Source organism: Kryptolebias marmoratus, linkage group LG1, assembly GCF_001649575.2.
Source record: "Kryptolebias marmoratus isolate JLee-2015 linkage group LG1, ASM164957v2, whole genome shotgun sequence".
In the NCBI taxonomy this organism is placed as follows: domain Eukaryota; kingdom Metazoa; phylum Chordata; class Actinopteri; order Cyprinodontiformes; family Rivulidae; genus Kryptolebias; species Kryptolebias marmoratus.
The window spans coordinates 17,364,409-17,384,218 of NC_051430.1; the positions used below are offsets into that span (position 1 = coordinate 17,364,409).

General features: G+C 42.6%; 1 protein-coding gene across 2 annotated transcripts in view; it reads right to left on the reverse strand.

The window, feature by feature from the left end:
* Nucleotides 1-18,842, reverse strand: part of pip5k1bb (phosphatidylinositol-4-phosphate 5-kinase, type I, beta b) — a 36,009-nt gene extending 17,167 nt beyond the window's left edge. Inside the window, exons 1-5 of one of the 2 annotated variants that reach the window (XM_017413606.3) lie at nt 18,621-18,842; nt 8,079-8,167; nt 7,876-7,944; nt 6,685-6,815; nt 2,664-2,781 (exon numbers count right to left, since the gene is read on the reverse strand). In XM_017413606.3, coding sequence (XP_017269095.1) covers nt 2,664-2,781; nt 6,685-6,815; nt 7,876-7,944 — 318 coding nt within the window. In that variant the 5' untranslated portion in view covers nt 8,079-8,167; nt 18,621-18,842. Of the gene's footprint in view, nt 1-2,663; nt 2,782-6,684; nt 6,816-7,875; nt 7,945-8,078; nt 8,168-17,532; nt 17,553-18,620 lie in introns of those variants that run through there. The other variant, XM_037975289.1, reaches the window with a different exon arrangement.
* Nucleotides 18,843-19,810: the final 968 nt, after the last annotated feature.

A 19,810-nucleotide genomic window follows, 5' to 3' on the forward strand; every position in this document is an offset into this window, starting at 1 on the left:
CACACGGAAAGGAAAACACTATAAAAGTTTGTACGGAAAGAAATGACACTGAACCTTTAGAGCTGAAATATAAAATTATGTGTGTGTTAGTTTTCATCCACAGCAGGATTTTTTGTCACTGGCATTTCTAGGTTTGACCAAAACAGCTACAGCTCTGTCATTTCTCAACATAAGATGATCTCAGTGTAAAACTCAGGCATGAAAGGTGGCAGGCGATATTTTAATTAGCTTCACAATAATGCAGCGTTACCTCATTGGTGTCTCAGGACCTTTGACCTTTGACCCTTGCTGCCAGGGGGCCGCACCCAGCAGGCAGACAGCCGACATGAACATTAGCTGCTCAGCTGGTGACAATCAGAGCACTTACACACAAAATACACACGTAACAGATGGAAAGGCTTCATCCAGAAGTGGCATCAGAGTGAGGATGCGTCTGTGGGAGCAGCAGCCCGCTGAGTAGCTTTAGATGTTAACTGTTGCGTTATGAACATTCGGTGGAGAGGGGAATCACTGAAGCTCTGTCCCTCCTGAGACTTTCCGACTGATGAGGATCTGCAGTCGCTCAGTTTTTTTGGCCCAAACACTGCCGCACTTTACTGCGTTTGTACGCGAACACATTCTGATGTGTGGCTTCACCTGAGGCACATCAAACTCTCTCTGCCGCTGCGCCTCACAAAACCCTTGCTCTTTTTCTTTTTTTTTACCCCCCCACACCTGTGCAGAAACAAATTTGGCATCCAGAAACAAGAGCACGGCTGGCTTGGGTTTATGAAAGGCTTGGAGGGGCAGATGGGAAGTAGGAAAACGGCGTCATAACAGGATAAAGTCAGAACAGCGTCAACACAAGATCTAATTCTGTTTCGAGAACAAAGCATTCAGGGGAGATCAAAACACGTCTTTTTCTTCATTTTTGCGCAACAATATGTTTTTTTTCCATCAAGCGAATAAAAAAACTGAACTGAACAGACAGAAGAAAAAGTGCTCTGAATTATCGAAAACACATTTCAGAAAACAGCTGGATGTGAGCAAGTTTATTTAAAAGACAAGTTAGAAAACTGTAAGCCATCTCGAAAACGTTCTGACCGTTTCAATCCAGAGTTAGAACAGGAAGTAGCATCTAGAGTCGGTTCGTGAACTAAAGAAGGATCAATCAGCAAATATTATGTCAAGAGAAAATATATGTAATAGTCCACAAGTTCACAAAGAAACCCAGGGCCTCATCTGCTTTGGCTGATGTTTATGTTCAGGAGTCCACCATGAAGACGTAGTCTGCCTAAAATCAACTGAGGAGACATATTTACAACCAGAATCCTGCTGCTTTGTCATAAAAACCTCCAAAGGTGGAACCTCTTATGTAATATCTGGCTTCATAACCCCTTTAGATCACTGATCAATTCTGATTTATGTAAAAAAATAAGTAAAAAAACCTAGTCATTTCTCATTCCATGCAAGTGCTTGCGATCAATGTGGCGGAGAACAAAATGTTGATTTTGTTGTGAAATGACAGAATTATCTGCTGATTTCATTTAGCTTTGTGCCGATTATAACTATCATTGTGAGAACACATCGTTCCTTGTTATAGCAGCGTTTCCATCGACTTCATCCTTTCACAGTGAGTGGAATTACCAGCCTGAAACTCAATAAACTCAATAAAAAGCATATCTGTGATGCAATCATACCCTCAGACAGGAGAAAGACCAACGTCCTGAAAGGTGTTCAAAATAAAAACTACCAACCTGCCTTTGCATCTTCTTTTAGAAACCACTGACTGTTTTTCTATCCATCTGCCGTCATCTACCGTTGACAGACGATGGCAATAAAAAAATAAAAAAAAAAAATCAAATCACAAATCGGGTGAAAAGGCAGCAAAGCTAAAGTTTGCTCACTTGAGGGACGTTTAAAATCAGACTCATTGTCTGAGCTGCGTGAGTGACATTTTGAGAGGCATGCTAGTTTGTTTTCCCGCGGAGAAAATTGACAGTTTGTTGGCAGAAACATAATATCACAGCTGCAGTGAATTTCAAGTTGCACCAGCTGAAAGGATGTTGGCAGAGTTAAACATGGAGCCTGAAAAATGACAAAACCATCCAGATCCAGAAAGCTCAGCACATCATGTCTGGTGTGTCGGATTTAGTTTCTGGTGTCGCTCTGTGTAAGTTCTGTCCTGCACAGGCAACTAAATGTACATTTACTAAACTAGAAACTAGAAATAAACATTTCTTCATATAAATAATGTGTATAATGCCTGCCACCTTTTATGCTAATGTTTTAAGATCATCTTATGTTGATGGAATTATAGTTTTTTTGATCAAACCTTGAAAATAAAGCTACGCACAATTTACTGCAATCTGTTAGCACACAGAGTATGTGCTGTTAATGACTGTCAGCTGCAATCATAACAAATGTTAGCTCAATATCTGGACAACTGATTGAGTTATAGCTATTTATGCGCGTCCTAAGGTCAGCTGGCTGTGGCAGCCATCTTGAATTGGTGCTGAGTTGGTAAGCTCCAGATCTGAAACTTCAATTAAAATCCATCCAGTGGTTCATGAGATGTTCTGCTAACACAACAAACAAACACACACACACACACATAGGCACACACATGATGCTGAATAAAAGTAACGATGGCCCGTCAGGTCATCGGGAGGTTTGGGTCTCACCAGGTAGTCGTCGGGTTTGATGCCAAACAGATCTCTGAAGTAACGGAAGGCCAGCGGGGCGTACGTCTTGAAGCGGAAGTCGGGGTAGTGATGCGCCGGGGTCAAGTTGCTTCCCTCACTGGTGTGCGTGTGCGACGACACAACGAAGCCCAGAGGAAACAGAAACAACATATTAGTGGAACCAAGCAATGTCAATAAGAGATTAACTGTTCCAGTAAAACCCAGGCTGCACCGACGGAACGTGAACCCTAACGCCTTGTTTTTGCGTTTGACTTTCTCCGCTTTTGACGCTCGTGTAATTTGCTCCCTGAACGCATGAAAAGGCTTCAGTGAAGTTATCTGTGGGAACCCAGATTCACCAGAAAGGTGATGACAAAAAGGCCAGTGTTGAGTTCTTCACCTGGAGACAGGCGATGGCTCAGATTACTGGATCTACACAATAATCAACAACACATGAGCCTTTACTATGGGAGTGAGGAGACCCATAACGAAATAACCTACATTTTGTAATCTTTACTGAATTATGAGGCGTTCTCAAAGAAGCTTTGACAAAAGCTGACCCTGCTTTTGTAACCAAGCTGACATTCATTCCAGGGGAAAACCAAAACACTGGAGGGAGCAGGTACAGCCAGTAAAATAAAAAGGATTTGCCCCACAAAGAAGCTCCTCCTAATAAATAATATAACTTTATATATTACTTAATTCACTGGGTTTGCTGTGTTTTGTTTTGTTCTGTGTTTTTCAACTATCTGGACAACTTTAAATGGAATTTAAAAGTTTTTGGTGATTCATTCTCAGATTTTTGTTGTTTATTTGCAGTTATGGGGCGGGACAGGTCACTACTTTCGCCAGTAGATTTATCACATCGCCTGTCGGCTGAGAGCAGACCTGCAGGCAGCTCCAATAGGGTCTCGTGGGGTGAAAATAATTTCACCTTCTGGACTTATTCTGCTGCTTTTTAGCTCACTGACACGGCCACTGCTAAGGCTAGACCTCACCTGAAAGAGTTTGCAGTGTCTAACGGGGGGATTTTTCTGTTTACAAATCCATTTGTGAGGCTAAAATTAAAAGATAAATGATCAGTCAGCAGCTTGGAGCAGACAGAACGGACAGAGCACAGAAAGCTAAAGGCAGAGGAGAGATAAACAACAAGACATTTTCTGCAACATGGTGGGTCTGTTTCCTGAGTCTATCAGGTGGATCTCATTTAACTAATTAAGTGGCTTCTGAACACCATGGTTGGAGATTTAAAGCAAAGGGGTGAATATATTTGCACACGCCAGTTCTTCAGCTTTTAGAAATATTTCACAAAGGCTAGCTTGAAGCTAAAAGTAGCAAAAGGCTAGAAAATGCTAAAGTGGCAAACGGATAGCTGAACCTTAAAAGTACCAAAAAGGTGGCTAGAAGCTAAATATAGCAACAAGCTAGAAAGACGCTAAAATTATCAAAAGGCTAGACACACATATCAAATGACTAAACTAAAAGGAGCAAAAGGCTAATTAAAAGCTAAAAGTAGCAAAAAGCTAGCTAAAAATCTCTAAACATCAGCTAAAAAGTAAAGAAGGCACAGACAAGCTAAAAGCTTAAAAAAAAACTAGTTAAAAGTTGCAAAATGGTAGCTAAAAACTAAAAGTAGCACAATAAGACACAAATAGAGCCCGTATGCTGAAGCAGATAAAAAAAACAATGTTTTTGAGAAAAAAATAAATGTAAATAAAATTAAACAATTTAAAAATATAAAAAACATTAAAGCACGTTCTCTTGAATGAGCTGAATGTTTTGATACATGAACGGCTAAAACAGCCCAAAGTTTGCAGAAGTAGTTCGATGCTGAATCAGCGATCACACAAAAATGAGCAGAACGAGTTCGGTGGAAGTAGGTTAATAAAGGTTTGGTTTTCCAGGCGCAAATCTAAATCTGATCGGATGTTTTGGGTCACGGGGCAGCTGTGCTGTTGTAGTCGTGGCAGCGTGTAACACGACGCATGGGACAACTCCACGATGAAATCCGACTGCTTTGTTCGAGGGCAACAACATTTACCTGTCAGGAAAACATGAAAATGTTGGATTCAGGCTGATCAGAGAGCCACCTGTGCGTGGAGCGAGTTGTGCAGTTTAATGTGGATAAATGCAACAGGGAATTGCTTTTATATATATATATATATATATATAGGAAGTGTGTGTTTGTGAAAAACTAGCTTGACAGGAAAAAAAGCAGCAGATGAAAAACTCCAGAGAATAACAAGATAAGGAAGAGACACAGAGTGTTGACAGAGAGGGAAGAAAAAAAAAGGAGCTTCTGAAAGCATCACTTAGCCTCTCTCACAATAGTCTTTAAAGAAAAAAATATTGTTTTTTGTGTGTTTTCACAAGACCAGAACCACTCAGAGCATAAAGAGGGGATGATTATGTCAGACATTAGTTGTAAAACGTCCAATTTCCCTCCCTGCTGATTATGTTTGGCCTGTTTGTGTCTTTTCTTTTTGTTCGTCTCGGAGAAAAGCTGGCCTTGGAGAGACAACCGCGGCTTTTAATAAACTTGAACATGATGTTTGTTGCCATCGAGGGTGATGCTGCAAATTCGTTTTGGATTTTATATTTCAGTGATCACAGTGAAGCAGCTGCAAAGAAAGTAAAAAATAAAATAAAAAAAACCAAGAGAAATGTTTGGCTGTTGCTGAGAAACAGGACAACGAAAGGTCAGTGTGCGGGCCAAGAACAGGTTTGCATAAACCATACAGAGTTTGCATATCCTGGTGCTGCATCTCAAAGGTAAACCACTAACTATTTCCAGACTGGACTCAAATTCTCTTCCTGAAACTTAAGAGTTAAGAAAAACATTTGGTGGTGGATGTATTTGAGCAAACAATGAACCTATTCTGCTTCATAACACCAACATGGTGATTATAAATCCCTTTTTTTTTAAAAAGTTGCACATTCATAAATAAAGATTGAATTATATGATATCAAACATCTAGATATAGACAATATAGTTGCAATCTTCTTTGAGGGGTAAAAAAAAACAAAAATAAGCGATACACTAAAATGTATTACTTGCATATAAATTGTTACAATGTCAATTAATCTATTCGTCTAAACTAAAGAGGGGAGCAACTTCCTCCAGCTTTTTGCAGGATTTTATATTTCAGGGATGTTGGCTGAAAGCACAGCAACGACAAACGGTTTTGAAGGCTAAAAGTAGCGCAAAATTAAGAGATAAAATATCTGAAATTAAAGGGGAAAACGAGTCAAAGTAACATTTATCTACATGTAGTGGATACATGTCTGAAACCTGAACAGTACATGTGTTAGAAATGATTTATAGTTAAAGTAGTTTATAGAACAAACTAACCTATTTTCACACCATAAGAGAGCATTGATCCAAAGGCTGGAAATCACGGCTCATGATGAATTATAAACACAGACACTGACTGTGTGTTTGTGAGAGTACATGAGTTGCTTTCCAAAGAGTCCCGGTCAGCTTTAGGTTATGAAAACTGTTTCTTTAAGCTGCTGATGTCACTGTGAAGACGGAGCGGACTGACGTACGCTGCAGCAGCAGGAGGTGCACAGTGAGCCGCTCTCCCTGCTGCTGGCAGGATAATCCGCTGGAGGAGGTGTAGTTTTATATATGAATGGCTAAAATAGCACAAAGTATACAGAAATAGTTAGACTGCACATAAAAATAGTGATAAAAAAAACAGGAAACATAAGTGTGAATACTGAATGAGCAAATTATTCTGAGTGGACAAAACTGTCCATCTTGCTCTTTAATGCCAAGTCTTCAAACTTGTTGATATTAGTAAACTGTTCCAGCCTGTTACCTCCTACATGCAATCTGTTTTTTTTTTCTTCTTAATGGTGCAGTTCTCTGAATCATGAGCCCCTGCTGATAAATAACCTTCAGATTATGTAAAACTCTACACAAAGAACTCGAGGCTGCTTCTGAAACGCGTACAGCACAGGAGACGTCTGGCTGCGTGTAGGAGCTGCAGGTTTGTGCGCCCGGCGCACCACTAACCTGGGCAGAAAGACGCTCTCCACCACATAGAAGTCCTGCATAAGCACGTCTCTGTCCGGCTTTGAGGTGAGGTTGCCCACTGTGTAGCCAATCCCGAGCTGAATGGCTCCCTTTAAGGCCGATGATGTGGTCTAGACGGGAAAATAGAAGCAAAAAAAAAAAAAATCACATCAGCTTGGCTGTAGCGCTGCTGTCACTGCTGTCTCAACCGCAAGCAAAATACGGAGAAAAATGCGAAGAAATTAAAAATATTTAGCTACAGCCCTGTTTGTTGCAGCTCATTTGCAAATTGTTTTCTATTCTAGTCCATAGAAGTGCTCCAGGCTGCAATGGAAGTGCTACAGCTAGCTGCTGCTGCTGCTGCGGTCAGCCCCTGCAAATAACCATAAAGTTTGTATGTGAATACCAGTGTGGTGCAAAACTGACAGCGGCATTTAAGTTTTCAAAACAGCGCTCCTGTGAACTGCTATGAAGGCTGTTTTCAGACAGACTGGGCTGGGCTCTGCTCGGACTAGCCAATCTGGTCAAAAGTAAACTGTGTTTCTCCGGTTTTAGGTCATTCAAATAGTCATCTGCAACAGGTAAGACATTAACTGTCCGTAAGTTTTTTCACAGAACGCCAAACCAAAAGATCTGAACTATTCTGTTAAAGTTAATTTACCCTTTCTTATTAGTGTGTGTGCGAATAATTAAAAATAAAATCGAGAACAACCATTTATTTGTGTTCTGCGGGACAACCATAGAATATGAGTTATTCCCATAAAAACAATTAAAAATAGCTTTTATAAGCTGGTGAACAAACACTGTGCTTTTCCCAGTTCCTAGCTGGTCACCACTAAAGCAACATGAACAAACATACCTACTGTGCCATAAAAAGATTTGTAGTTACATTTTTAAGACTTGCTGCCATCAGCAGTGATGCTGAATTTATTTTTTATTTTTTCCCCCGCCCCCAAGTAAAGAAAATAAGTGTGACCAGCACTTGACTGATTTCTGGCAGCTCGCTCCGACAGAGGTCAGGACATTTTAGTCTGCAGCTCAAGGACATTTTAACCACGTAAAAGTGGTTTAGGACATGCTGGGCTCCAAACAGAGACATTTAAAAATAAAAAGAAGCGTAACAGAATCAAGCTCAAACTGACCAGAACAAATAATTTCAACCAAACACAGAGACACTCTTGTCTGTGTTACCTTCTTGTACGTTTTTTCTCTGCTTGTATTCAAAGTCCCTCCCATCCCATTCTCTGTGGTGGTTGACATCTAAAAAGAAGAGGCACAAATCAAGAGGATATAGACAACAAACTCTCCATAAAGCTTACCAAAGATAAATGATATGTGTTGCATAACCCTCAAACAGAATTACATTCGCCGTGAGGTCAAGAGCATAAACTTACCTCGCCTTTTAGCGATAAGCTGCGCTGGACGAACAGCAATCAGGGCAACACCTCTGTGTTATTAGATTGAGCAATCATCAGGGGAGTCTCTGCAAGAGAAAGAGTGCTCAGAGTCACTGTTGTGCAATAAAAAAGTGAAAAGACCGGGCAAAGAACCACTAATAGACTCTGCATTACGACAAGCAAACCTGCTTCAAAGCAAAGACATGATGAGAACCCAGAGACTGACAGATGGGCATGCCTTCCAGCCGAAGACACCATTCTGTTAATCACTGCCTGACAAGAGAGGCAATATTCTTTAGACAGTGACTCATGAAATGTTTGTGAGTAAAAACAGCCAAATATGTTATTAGAGTCTTGCTCTCTCGTTCGTCACTTCAACACCTCACGAATCACAGAAGAGTTTCTGAGAGCGAGCCAAAGATCTGGAGCTCAAGGCCTTCGCCCCACTTACAGTACAACAAAGTTCCTGCTAAGCCACTAAACTCCTATTTATGTAAGGTTTTTTTTTTTCATCCCTCCTCTCCAGAGAAAATAAGGCAGAGTGACGTAGGTCCTAGTCGCTGGGCCTCAGACTCCAAACAGGTCAGAGGGGTGAAAAGCTTAAAGAAAACAGAAGCGACACTCCTCCTCTGACAAACCCTGGCACGTCTGCAGCCATCACACCACCTGCATATAAATGCACCTGCAGGTTCCAGACCCTTGAATGTCGTCCTGCTTCATCAGCGCTTCTGGTGCCGTGTCCTCCGGCCAACTGTTCTGTGACCGGCGGCCACATCAACTACTAAAAATGTCCCTGTGAGTCAGAGCGCTTTTACTCTGAAAAACGTCACACACAGTTCTGTTTGTGTATAACACTTAACATCATTTCTTTGGCTGCCGGACCATTTTCAAATCAGTGTTCTCGTTGTTTGTTAAAGGGACAGTCTAGCTATTTTTGTAGTGATGTTTTGTCAAATAGTTGTCAATATTTGGCACCCTATCAGCCGTGGCATCAGTCATCGTGTGGCAATGATTAACTAAAGGAGGGTGCATCTCTCAGGTTCTGTGCCAGGTTTGTTTTCCTGTTTCTTAAAAAGCATGGCTTTCAGATGCTGTTCAGCTATAGACAGCTTAGGCCTGGCACTTCTTCTTCTTCTTTTATTAGCCGCTTGTCCACATTCCTCATTTTCTTAAACACACGCAATGTGTTGTCATGGACCGGACAGCAGATGAGTGAAAAAAGTAGCCAAAGTCCTAAGAAATACCATCAAAACTGCTGAAGGACTACTGATTAGGACCTTTTTAAAAGATTACAAAAACGTCTGGCTCCTTGGAAGCAAAGAGTTAAAAATATATATATAGGTAGTTTAAAACTTCTGCACAGTACTGTATGTAAAGGCTATGTTAAAAATAGTCCTCTAACAAAGGAGATATTTGCTTCAAGATGAAATCGTGCTCACGTGCACTGATAATAAAAGAATGCAGCAGGCCCTATGAGGTTTCATCTTCAGCTAGAGACCTTATCTCCAAACTAACTTTTCCGTTGCTAATACAACAACATATTTTGGCCAGAGGCACAAAGCATTGCATCTCTGAGAATATGCATCATTTATGTGTCCCCGCCCCCCTGAAAAAAATACAATATCCTTTCTCACCTGAAGGAAGATAAGTGTGCATACACACACACACCAACTTTGACACTGTTATGAGTTTAATCAAAACCAAAAATAAAGGCGTTATGACACGCTGTAATCAATCTTGAGCTGTGTCAGGAGGGGCAAATCTGGGTAATGAGGTGCTGATCCACCTGAGCCGTCACTCCATATGATCGCCTGGGTGATCTGGAGCAGAAGAATGTTAATGAGTCTGCAGGCAGGCCTGTCTGGCTCTCAGCTCAGCCCCGGCCTGAGTGTCGGTGTCAAAATAAATTGTGTGGATATCTCTGCCGCCCCCTCCTTGTCCTCCTCCTCCTCTCACCTGACCCCACAGAGCCCAGTTTCCAGAACAGTCCGTGAGAGGCCAGCAGCTGCGGCGAACAACAGCAGCCCTCCTGTTCACTTTGCAACAAAAGGCGGGCAGACAGACGGACACGCTGATATGAAATGAACTGATGGACGGGTGATCCCAATCAGACGTGCCTCGCCGTTGTCAGGCCCTCCCTTAGCAAACATCACATGGCACATTGGAAACTAACAAGGAAAACATGGGAGCACCAGAATGCTGTAAGAGTTAGGTAACACAATACCTTCCACGTCCATTTGTGTCGAATCAATGCCTCTGGCAGATGGTGCCACTCGGAAAACGAACCAAACGGGTCAAATGATCCAAGGGATCAATAAAAAGGAAACTCTGTGTTTGAACTTCTAAATATAAAGGAAACGAGGGATGTTTGGATGTGTTCCTGGGATAGGAAACATATCAGGACAGAAGCACACAGAAAGACCACTTTTCCAAGGTGGGCGGTGGATAAACGCTGCAGTAAAATTTTACATACCAAACAGTTTCACTCAGTACTTCCAGCATGTATGCTGATAGCAATGATCGTAATATGACTCTGACACAGAAAAAGGGAGTTCCCTGAATAACCTCAAATTCCAACATGGCTGCCTTGTGTATGAAAAGTAATCAGACTTTCTTCTTTCACTTGTGTCAGTTTGAGCCCCATGATACCAGTCACACACAGACTACTTTACAATCTCTATTAGGAAAGATGTTGCTACGTTTGATTAATTAAAATGCAGCAAAACACGTTGTTATTTGCTTATACTGCTTAGATTAGGTGAACAATTGGCAAATCCTACTGGTTCTCCAGCATTAATGGAAGAAACTGTTCTGCAAAACCCTCACGGGTGGGAAGAACCGTGGTAAACGCTCTTCGGCTCAGCTTTACACGACCCAACGTTTGATGCACTTGTCTTTGCCACTTGCGAAACACTTTGTGGCCGCGGCTCTTCGGCGTAAACAAACATACTGTGCTTACGTCTCCCCTGTGCCGCTCTCTGTTCACAAACAACTCTGTTCCGACTTGTCCCACGCCCTTTTCCAAACGTCTCTCACCCTACAAACAAACAGACTTGAGCACAGATCAAACACGGGCTCTCATGCCACATCTCCTCCGCGGTTTCAAGGTCATTACCAAGGATGCCAGTCAGGCCCGATGAAAGTCAAACAGCCGCTCCGAAGACGAGCACACTGCTGGTGAGGAAAACATGCTGCAGAGGGGACTGAACACAGCTGGACTGCTACATGGTTTCAAATGTATAATTCTAAACCAAAAAAAAAAAAAAAGGATCATTAAATGACAAAGAGGAGCAGAAGTCTTGAAACCATCTGATAATGAGATCAGGTTCAGCCAAAGAAGGCTCTCACAGTTTCTGCCAAAGATCTAATTTACAGGTTCCCATGTTTGGTCTGCTTTTTTCAGCCCCCAGATACAGAACTATTGGATTACTTCCAGCAGACTGTAGACAAATTGAAGAATCGATAGCGGACCGGACCGCTGGGCTGTTACGACCCCCAGCAGTCCTCGGACCGGGGCGTTAGACGAGCGCAGACATCTGGATTTGGAGTCAGGGAAGATGCGAGCAGTCGGCTTAGCTCTGCCTGACAGGGACCGGCTTCATCTACTTTAGTGTTCTCAGAAAACAATTTAAATCTCATGTTTGAGTTCAGGTTTTATCTAATCTCTTTTTAGTGGGCAAAAATTGTTAATATCCCCAAACCCTGAGTGGGATTTTATTTTAAATGCACTGAAATGAAGCCCAGAAATGAGCCTTTCTTTAAGTCCTTTATGAATGTCATGTCAGGCAGGACTCAACATTTATCACCTGCGGCCATTTTGCCCGTGTCTGTGTGTACATGTTTGTTTGTGTGTTGTGTTAGCAAAATATCTCAAAGCCAGTGGATGGATTTTAATGAAACCTTCACAAAGTAATTAGGTCCTTTACAAGGTTTGACCAAAATGACCATAACTCTGTGAAAGGATGACCTTAGTTTAAAACCCTGGCACAATACGTGGCGGGTGATATGCATTTCTTCAAGCAATGCTAGGCCTTTAATTTTTCCACAGAAAACTTGTTAGTGTGCGAGTCTCATTGCATATTTGGATCACTTCAGCTCCAAACGGCTTCTGTCAAACGTTTTATGACTTATAATGGATCATAAGTTTGGCTAAATAAATGTGGGGTTTTCTTACTCCACTAATCATGGAATAAACTGTCCTATAAATGTTAAAAACAAAGATAAGCGATCCTCTAAAAGTCCCACTGACTGATCCTCTGAATATAAGACTGATTCGATTTGAGCCGAGACAGGCAGATGAAAAAAAAGAAAACAGCACCTTGTGTAATAAACTACATGATTTCAACCGCAAGCATATTAGTTTTCCTCTCAAACAGACAGATATTAATCTTACACACACACACACACACACATCCTCGAGTCCAGGAGATGAAACTGTGAAACAGCGAGTCTATATCAGATTGTATTATTCCATAATTTCCTAAATCATCTGGAGGAGTGTTTGCCTTTATCAGCCCTCCGACAGGCAGGCTGTGACGCAGCTTCAGAGTAGAGTCTGCCTGCTAACACCAGGCACGATGCAGCACTGCAGAGCCTGGAATGAAGTGTGTGTGTGTGTGTGTGTGTGTGTGTGTGTGTGTGTGTGTGTGTAGAGGCTGCATGTGAGAACGTGATTAAAAGTCTAAGCCTGAGTAGATTGGGCTGAGCGGACAGGCCGACAGCTCGAAGTGAACTTTTATTCAAAATGTTGGTGAAGGTGAACAGAACAGGTGAGACAAAAGCTGGTGGGGAGCAGAACGCCTAATGATGGGTTTTTTCCTGCAGTGGAGCTGATGACAGCTCTGTTATCTGGGGGACAGTCCGAACTACTGAACCAAAGATTGAGACAAACAATCTGATGAAGTGAGCAGAGGAACAGGTGTGGTTACAAATGCACTCATCTGGATTTTTTTTTTCTTTTTTTGTCTTAACAGGCTTCTGTAAAGTGTTAAAAGAAGCAGGGAGCTCTGCGCACTGAGAGCTAATATTCTGCAGTGTTTACTGCTCTAAGTGCAGAGAAATCCCCTGAATCTGAAATACATTTAAACATATATATATATATATATATATATATATATATATATATAATAAAGGCCTGGCATACATGTCACCCAACTCAGGACAGAGAGTTAAACTAAAAGTAATGAAAAATGCTGAAAGTTTCATTAAAATCCCTCCTCTGGTTCACGAGGTACTTTGCTAACACTACAGTCAAATGAACACACGTTCTGACATGGGGACAAACCTTATTGCATCTTACCTTCAGCGCAGGGTGATAGTAAATATGTAATGTGTGTTTGACATTTTAGCTACATCAAATGAGGAGAAACAATAGATGTATGTGAGATAAAGGTGGGGTGGGGGGGTTCTCTGACCTTTCAAATGTGACATAAATGGAAAATAAAGACTACACAGAAGGTCAGAATAAAAAAGATGAAACCAGAAAAAAAGATAGTAAAAGTGTGATTCATATATTATTCTGGGTGGGCATTACTTTAATGTATATTAGCATCACTCACAAAACTGTTCAGTTTTATTCAGCCAATATTGATGCAGAGAGGAGAAAGGAGAGAGAGGGAGAGACAAAAAAGAGACATCATTAAACCAGCTGCAGATAAAGAATGGCTGCATTTCATTTCGTAGGATGACTAAGAGAAACCCGGCGAGGCTTCAGCCTGCGTGTTTGAAATTCATGCAACGTTTCCCTCAAGTTCTTCTCTGCATGGGAAGCAGAGAGGAGGAAGAGGAGGAGGAGGAGGAGGTCACCCACTGTGTCCGGAGAGTCACATGATCAGCCGAAGGACCGAAGTGGAGGGAGAGGAGGGGGTGAGATGGGTGTATGGAAAGGAACCAGAGAGCATGTTCCTCTGCAGACACAGAAGCAGACAGGAGCTGTTCTGTTGGAGGCTCCCTCTGAGAGCAGTCACGCCAGGCCACAACCTCGTCTCCCAACGCCTCGACCCAGAGAGTACGAACACCACAGGGACAATAAGAGACACACTCTGCAGGCCCATCTTACTCAGCATTTGGGCCTCAAGGGAGACACAGACTTATTGTATGGAAATATCTCTGTGAGAACAGAGCAGAAACAGAGCAGAGATGTCACCTTTCCCACTCTGTTTCCTCCTGTTGTAGCGGTGTCCCCCTCCAGTACAGGGTTCCCCGAGTGGGCCTCTGCAAACTCCGTCATTATCAACGAACGTGGAGGGAGGGGGAGAGGGGGAGGGGAGGCTCAGCAGGATCAAAACAACAACAACAACAAACATCACAACCTCCGAGTAAACGGCATTCCTGCGAGGCTGCCAGCAGCCTCCAACCATCCAACGGAGCGAGCGACCGAGACGCGGCGTGGAATAATTATGAGCTAATCGTGGCCACGGGGTTTCTTTCAAAACATTCCTCTCAAAAAGTGGCGCCGACGAGCTGTGCGACCAAGGACAAGGGAGGGACTCGATTCTGGAGGTCATTAAGATCAAACTGATAAGATGGGAGATTTCTGAAGAAATGTATGAGACTTTTAAACAAACCCGGACACTGACGTTCAGGAGCGAGCTGCCAAAAGACTCAGATTAGAGATGGAAACAAAAAAAGTCAGCTTTGACAGCAAAAGAAGTGTTCTGTCATGATCAGTAATGAGAACAATAATGAGTAGGAAATAAAGATGCAGATATTTTGAGCTGTTTTGATCATCCTGGGTATTTTAAATGGGTCCAGTCTCTTAAAGTCTTCGTCACCACAGTTAGAAAACAGGCACAGTAATTTGTCCAAACCATAAATTACCATCGGCTGTGTGTGGGAAAGACCCCAAACTGTTTGCATCCTGATTTTTATCTGAATAAAATCCAACTTATTCAATCAAATTCAGTTTAAATCAGGCAAATTAAAAACTGCTGTTTATATCGCTTCACTAGAACAACAACAAATATGAAGCACAACAAAAGAAGAAGAAGAAACATTCCACTCAGTAGCTTTGTTACGTCGAGCATTTAGCTGTGTTTTAGCTTTTAGCTAGTGTTTTGCTACTTTTAGCTTTTAGGTTCCCTCTTGCTAATTTTACCTTTTAGCTAGCGTTTGTTACCTTTGATTTTAAAGCAGCCTTTTTGTAAGGTAGCGAATTGCTCCTTTTATCTTTTAGCTAACGTTCTGCTTGTTTTTAGCTGTAACAAGTCAGTTTTCAGCTTCTTTGTCAAAGTCATTCAGCACTCAGTATTCACGCTGCATTTCTGCAGTAAAATGCATTTCCTCTGGCTGCTCTAATTATTAGACTACTTAAAAGACGTGCAATATAAAAAATAACATTCCTTTGTTCTTAACTTTTTGAACATTTGACTGTTCAGAGTCTTTAAATGACACATTTCCGTTCTCCTGTTCCTGCAGTAACCAGTAATTAAACAGGATAAGAACATTTTAACCACTAAAAACCTGAGCAGAACCTCGTGTACAAACAGGTGTGGAGCTCGAAAGCTTGATGGGAGTGACGGATCGTTAACGGACTGTAATGCAATAAAGCTTTGAATTGTGGGAAACTTTGCTCCTATTGGCGCCTTTGTAATGAGATTTTTTTTCTCTCTCTCTTCAAAATGTAGAGAAGAAAACCTAATGACAGCTGTCGAACTGTCCCTTTAATCATTAACTTGACAGGTTTCACTTTCAGCTGCTCAGAGAAGAACACCTGCCTTAGAAACATATGAATCAGTATTATAATTTATTGTTCCTGATTCAAAAAACCCAAAACAATCGTAACTGTGTCACTCATTCTACCCCGTCAAGTTATCCTGGTTAGAAAGGAGGTGCCGGTTTGTTTCTTCCAGGTTTTGGGCGTGCAGCAGCGACGGAGGCTGGCTCCTCCTGGACTCTTTGGGTCAACATTTCTGACAATCCAAATAATGAAAAGTAACTTCATTACATGGCCGTGACTCCCGACGGAGCACGAATGGCAGTCAGAGGAGTGTGCGGTATGTGCTGACACCAGGGGAACCTGGCCAATGAGCGGGGATAATAAAACAGATAACAGACGGAGAGAACAGCCCTCGCTGTTAGGTACAGATCCTCTGCTGCGCAAACAAGAGGAGCCCGAGAACCACCAGCTCACGAAAGGAAACGGGTCAAACTGATCCGAGTTCAGATCCTGCTCCTTTTGATTCAACAGTGGCCTCCGAGTCTCTCTTCAGACTGTTGGGAGGAGGGCTGCTGCACTCGTTCAACAGGCTTGTAATACAATCTAACACAATGTAAAAATCTAATACAGTCTGTTTTATTGGCCCCTTGGGGGAGATTTGCTCCAATCATTAGTAAAATCACCAAACAAACACAAAACTATTTCAACTTTCTGATGATGCCTGATAGTCTGAGGTGGCTAATTTTAGCTCAGCCACAACAAATATAGTCGGTTCAGGAATTTGGTCTCCACCAGAGGCGAGGTTTTCGTGGCATATCTCAGTGAACGTCGCAGGTGGCAGATTTTTAATCTGTAAATGTTTTTGTTTTGAACTATAGGTAAGTTGGCTGGGACTTGATACTTGCAGGTGAGATACTTACAGCTAAATGGCAAAGTTAGCAATCAGTTCTAATAAAAGGACAGGACTGTAACGCACAAGCAGTCAGAGGCTTATCGCTCACTGAGGGAATGAACATCATCCACCGCCTTCCACGCCAGAAATTTAGACTAAGGCATGGGCATTTTAGCCATTTTGGTCAAAGCCTGAAAATGTGAAATCATGTGTGAGCACGATCCGTCACTGCTTGGAGTATGTGTCAGGAATGACTCTCGGCTACTACCACACCAAATTTTAGCTCAATATCCAATTGGCTGAGTTCAAGTGTTTCGTTTTGGGTTTTTTTTTTTGTATAGGCTAAAGTTGGTTAGCTGTGGTGGCCATCTTGGACAGGACTGACTCTGAAAGCCAATCAGCTGTAGACTTTTGAGATATTTTGCTAACAGTACAGACGAATGAACACAAGCAGAAGCCTAATTATTGGTATCCATGGTAAAGGCCTGCCTCTGATTTTAGGCGTGATGACGTGTTAGAAACCGTACACCAGAGTAAAGCACGTTTTGTAACAGCGACAAGCATTTGTTTACTTCCTTCCTGCTGGAATAAATGAATTTCAAATAACGCTGGCAGGTGTGAGCTGAAAACAACAACCAGATGAGGGCTGCTCAGCATCCCGGGAGTCCTGCTGTGATTTCAGCTCCTTGCAACAGAGGAGAGGAGTGAGGATCATCTGACAGGGCTGATAGGAGGGTGATAGCACTCACACAAGCACAGCAAAGTGTCGCGTTTCCCTTTCACTGCACTGCAAGGCTTTTTTTCTTTTTGTTGTTGTTGTTTGTTTTTAAATCAGGACATAATGACTGTAACCAGACCCTACGTGGGGCCACACCCCTGTGTGGACACAAGGCACCACTCACCCCCAGCTGCAGCGAGCAGAGGCAGCGGGCGGCGCAGGATGAAGGGCCGGGCGGTCCTCCTCAGGAGCCAGCAGGGAATTTGCATGACTGGTTTTCCCTTTCAAACGCCCGGTGGCACCGAGCTGAACCGCCTTCCAGTCAAATCAGGAAGACAAATCAGACTCAGCAAGACAGACGTACTCTCTGCCCCTTTCATTTGCATGGTTGTTCATATTTTACACTCACCTGCAGGTCCCAGTTGGGTCTGATCTAAAGGCTCATGTTTCATAGACCTATCAGATGATCACCGTGTGTTTTTGGCCCCATAGGAAGCACACTGAGTTGGTAAAGCTCTTTCGATAACATATTGTGTCAAATGAAGCTCAGAATTGTGCCAATGGTGTTATTGTTGCTTCACCTGTTTCCATGTCCCTCTGATTTCTCAGACCTGTTTGGTCACAGTCCACTGAGTCCTCTGCTGGGTCAAAGGAATCTGCAAGGAGCCTGGCAAACCGGTGACCAGCGGAGAAATGCAACACCTCACTGTCAGGAGCAGGAAGAACGCCTCACACAGTCCAGAGTAACACACTGAATTCACAAAAGGAACAAAAAACACCAGGCTGCACATAACCCAGCCTGAGCTGATGGGGACAAACTCATATGAAGCCTCCGACCTCACAGCTAGGATTTGGACACTTCCTTCCCTGCAGACACAACTTACACAACTTCAGGGTTTGCCTCATTTCCGATCAAAGTGTCTGTTTCTGACTGAATAAGCCAGAAACCCGCATCCACTTCCTTGTAAATTGGAAAAAGAGAAATAACTCTCAAGCGAGTGTAAGGCAGCACAAGCCTTTAGTTTATTTCCACGCTACTTTTAGAGCCGTGTGATCTGTGTCCTCTGGGTGTTCAGAGGAATCCGAGGCAGCAGCAGAAGAAGTTGGGAACAGCTTGTCTCGGAACAGCTGGATGACACCTGCAGTTCCTCACCTGTCTGTCGCCGCGTCATTCCGGTGAGGAGACAGCGCCTTTTCGGGATCATATCATCACATGCAGAGGTTCCAGGTGACTTTTTGTGTGTGTGTGTAGATGTGAAATTAACTAAATACCTTGCGGCGGTTTGTTGTTTTGTTGTTGTTGTTGTTTTTCCGTGCTGATGAATCCGAGAGGAGGTCTTCTGATAGAGATCTCCTTCCCGAGGCGCTGCAGTCCTCACAGAGAGGCCGGTTCCTTCAGCAGCAGAATGAGGATCTCTAGCAGATGAATAAATGTTTCAGTCCGACAGGCTGAGGAGTTTCTCCTCACTGCTGCAACAAACCCTCTCTGTGCTCCTCTCTGCCTGTTCCTGCCTCTTTGACGCTCACTGCGCCACTCAAACGCGACTCAGTGGCGCCCCCTGCGGGCCTCAACGCGTTCCTGCAGCTTGTTTTAATTCTAGTCCTGATTCCTGGTTTTCCTGATTGTTTTTTTGCTGTGTTTTCTGCTTTTTTAGGCATCTATGTATGTCTGAAGGTTCGGCTCATTCACTGCGACCTTCTGTTAATGATTTAACTTTATCTACTAATATTTCATCAGATTTTTCCCACTGAGATCTCAGTTCCTTTAAAAACACTGCTGTCTTTGGAATCTGTTTCAGCACATTTGTTCCATTTTTATTCTATTTTAATTCCATTTCTGCTATTCTTTGCTTTTAGCAAGCCATTTGCTACTTTTAGCTCTCAGTTGGCCTTTTGCCATTTTAAGATATAATTTCACAAATTTTAGCTTTGAAAACCAAGTTTCACCTTCTTTGGCATTTTGACAGAAAATCCTATTTCTCTAGTTTGCTTTATTGACAATAAAAGAATTTCTCTGCATCTGCATTTTATTTATATTTTATCAACCCAATAGTAATTTTTAATAGTTATTTGTCCTGCCATCCTCATGACGGGGAGGTTCTACACCATCAGAGAAAGTGGAGACAGAAAGGCACAGATAAAAACAACGGAGTCAAAAACTCACTTGAGTCCAGGGTACGTTTCAGCAAATTTTAATCCAGCCGTCTACATAGATAACAGTTACTGAGCCGGTTCCCTCGCAGTACAGAGACAACGACTGAAGTTTTACAGAGAGGTCAAAAACCTGTGTGGCTTCACTCTCAAGTACCCGACCGACTGGCTGCTCAGACACCTATCAGCCACACGCACTACATTAATCATCAAGCAGTGTAACACTTGTACCAGAAAGCAATGACCCAAGTCAAAATCTCAGCATGGACAGAATTTCTAGACGCAGCCAAGGTGTTGAGGGGATCCGTTTT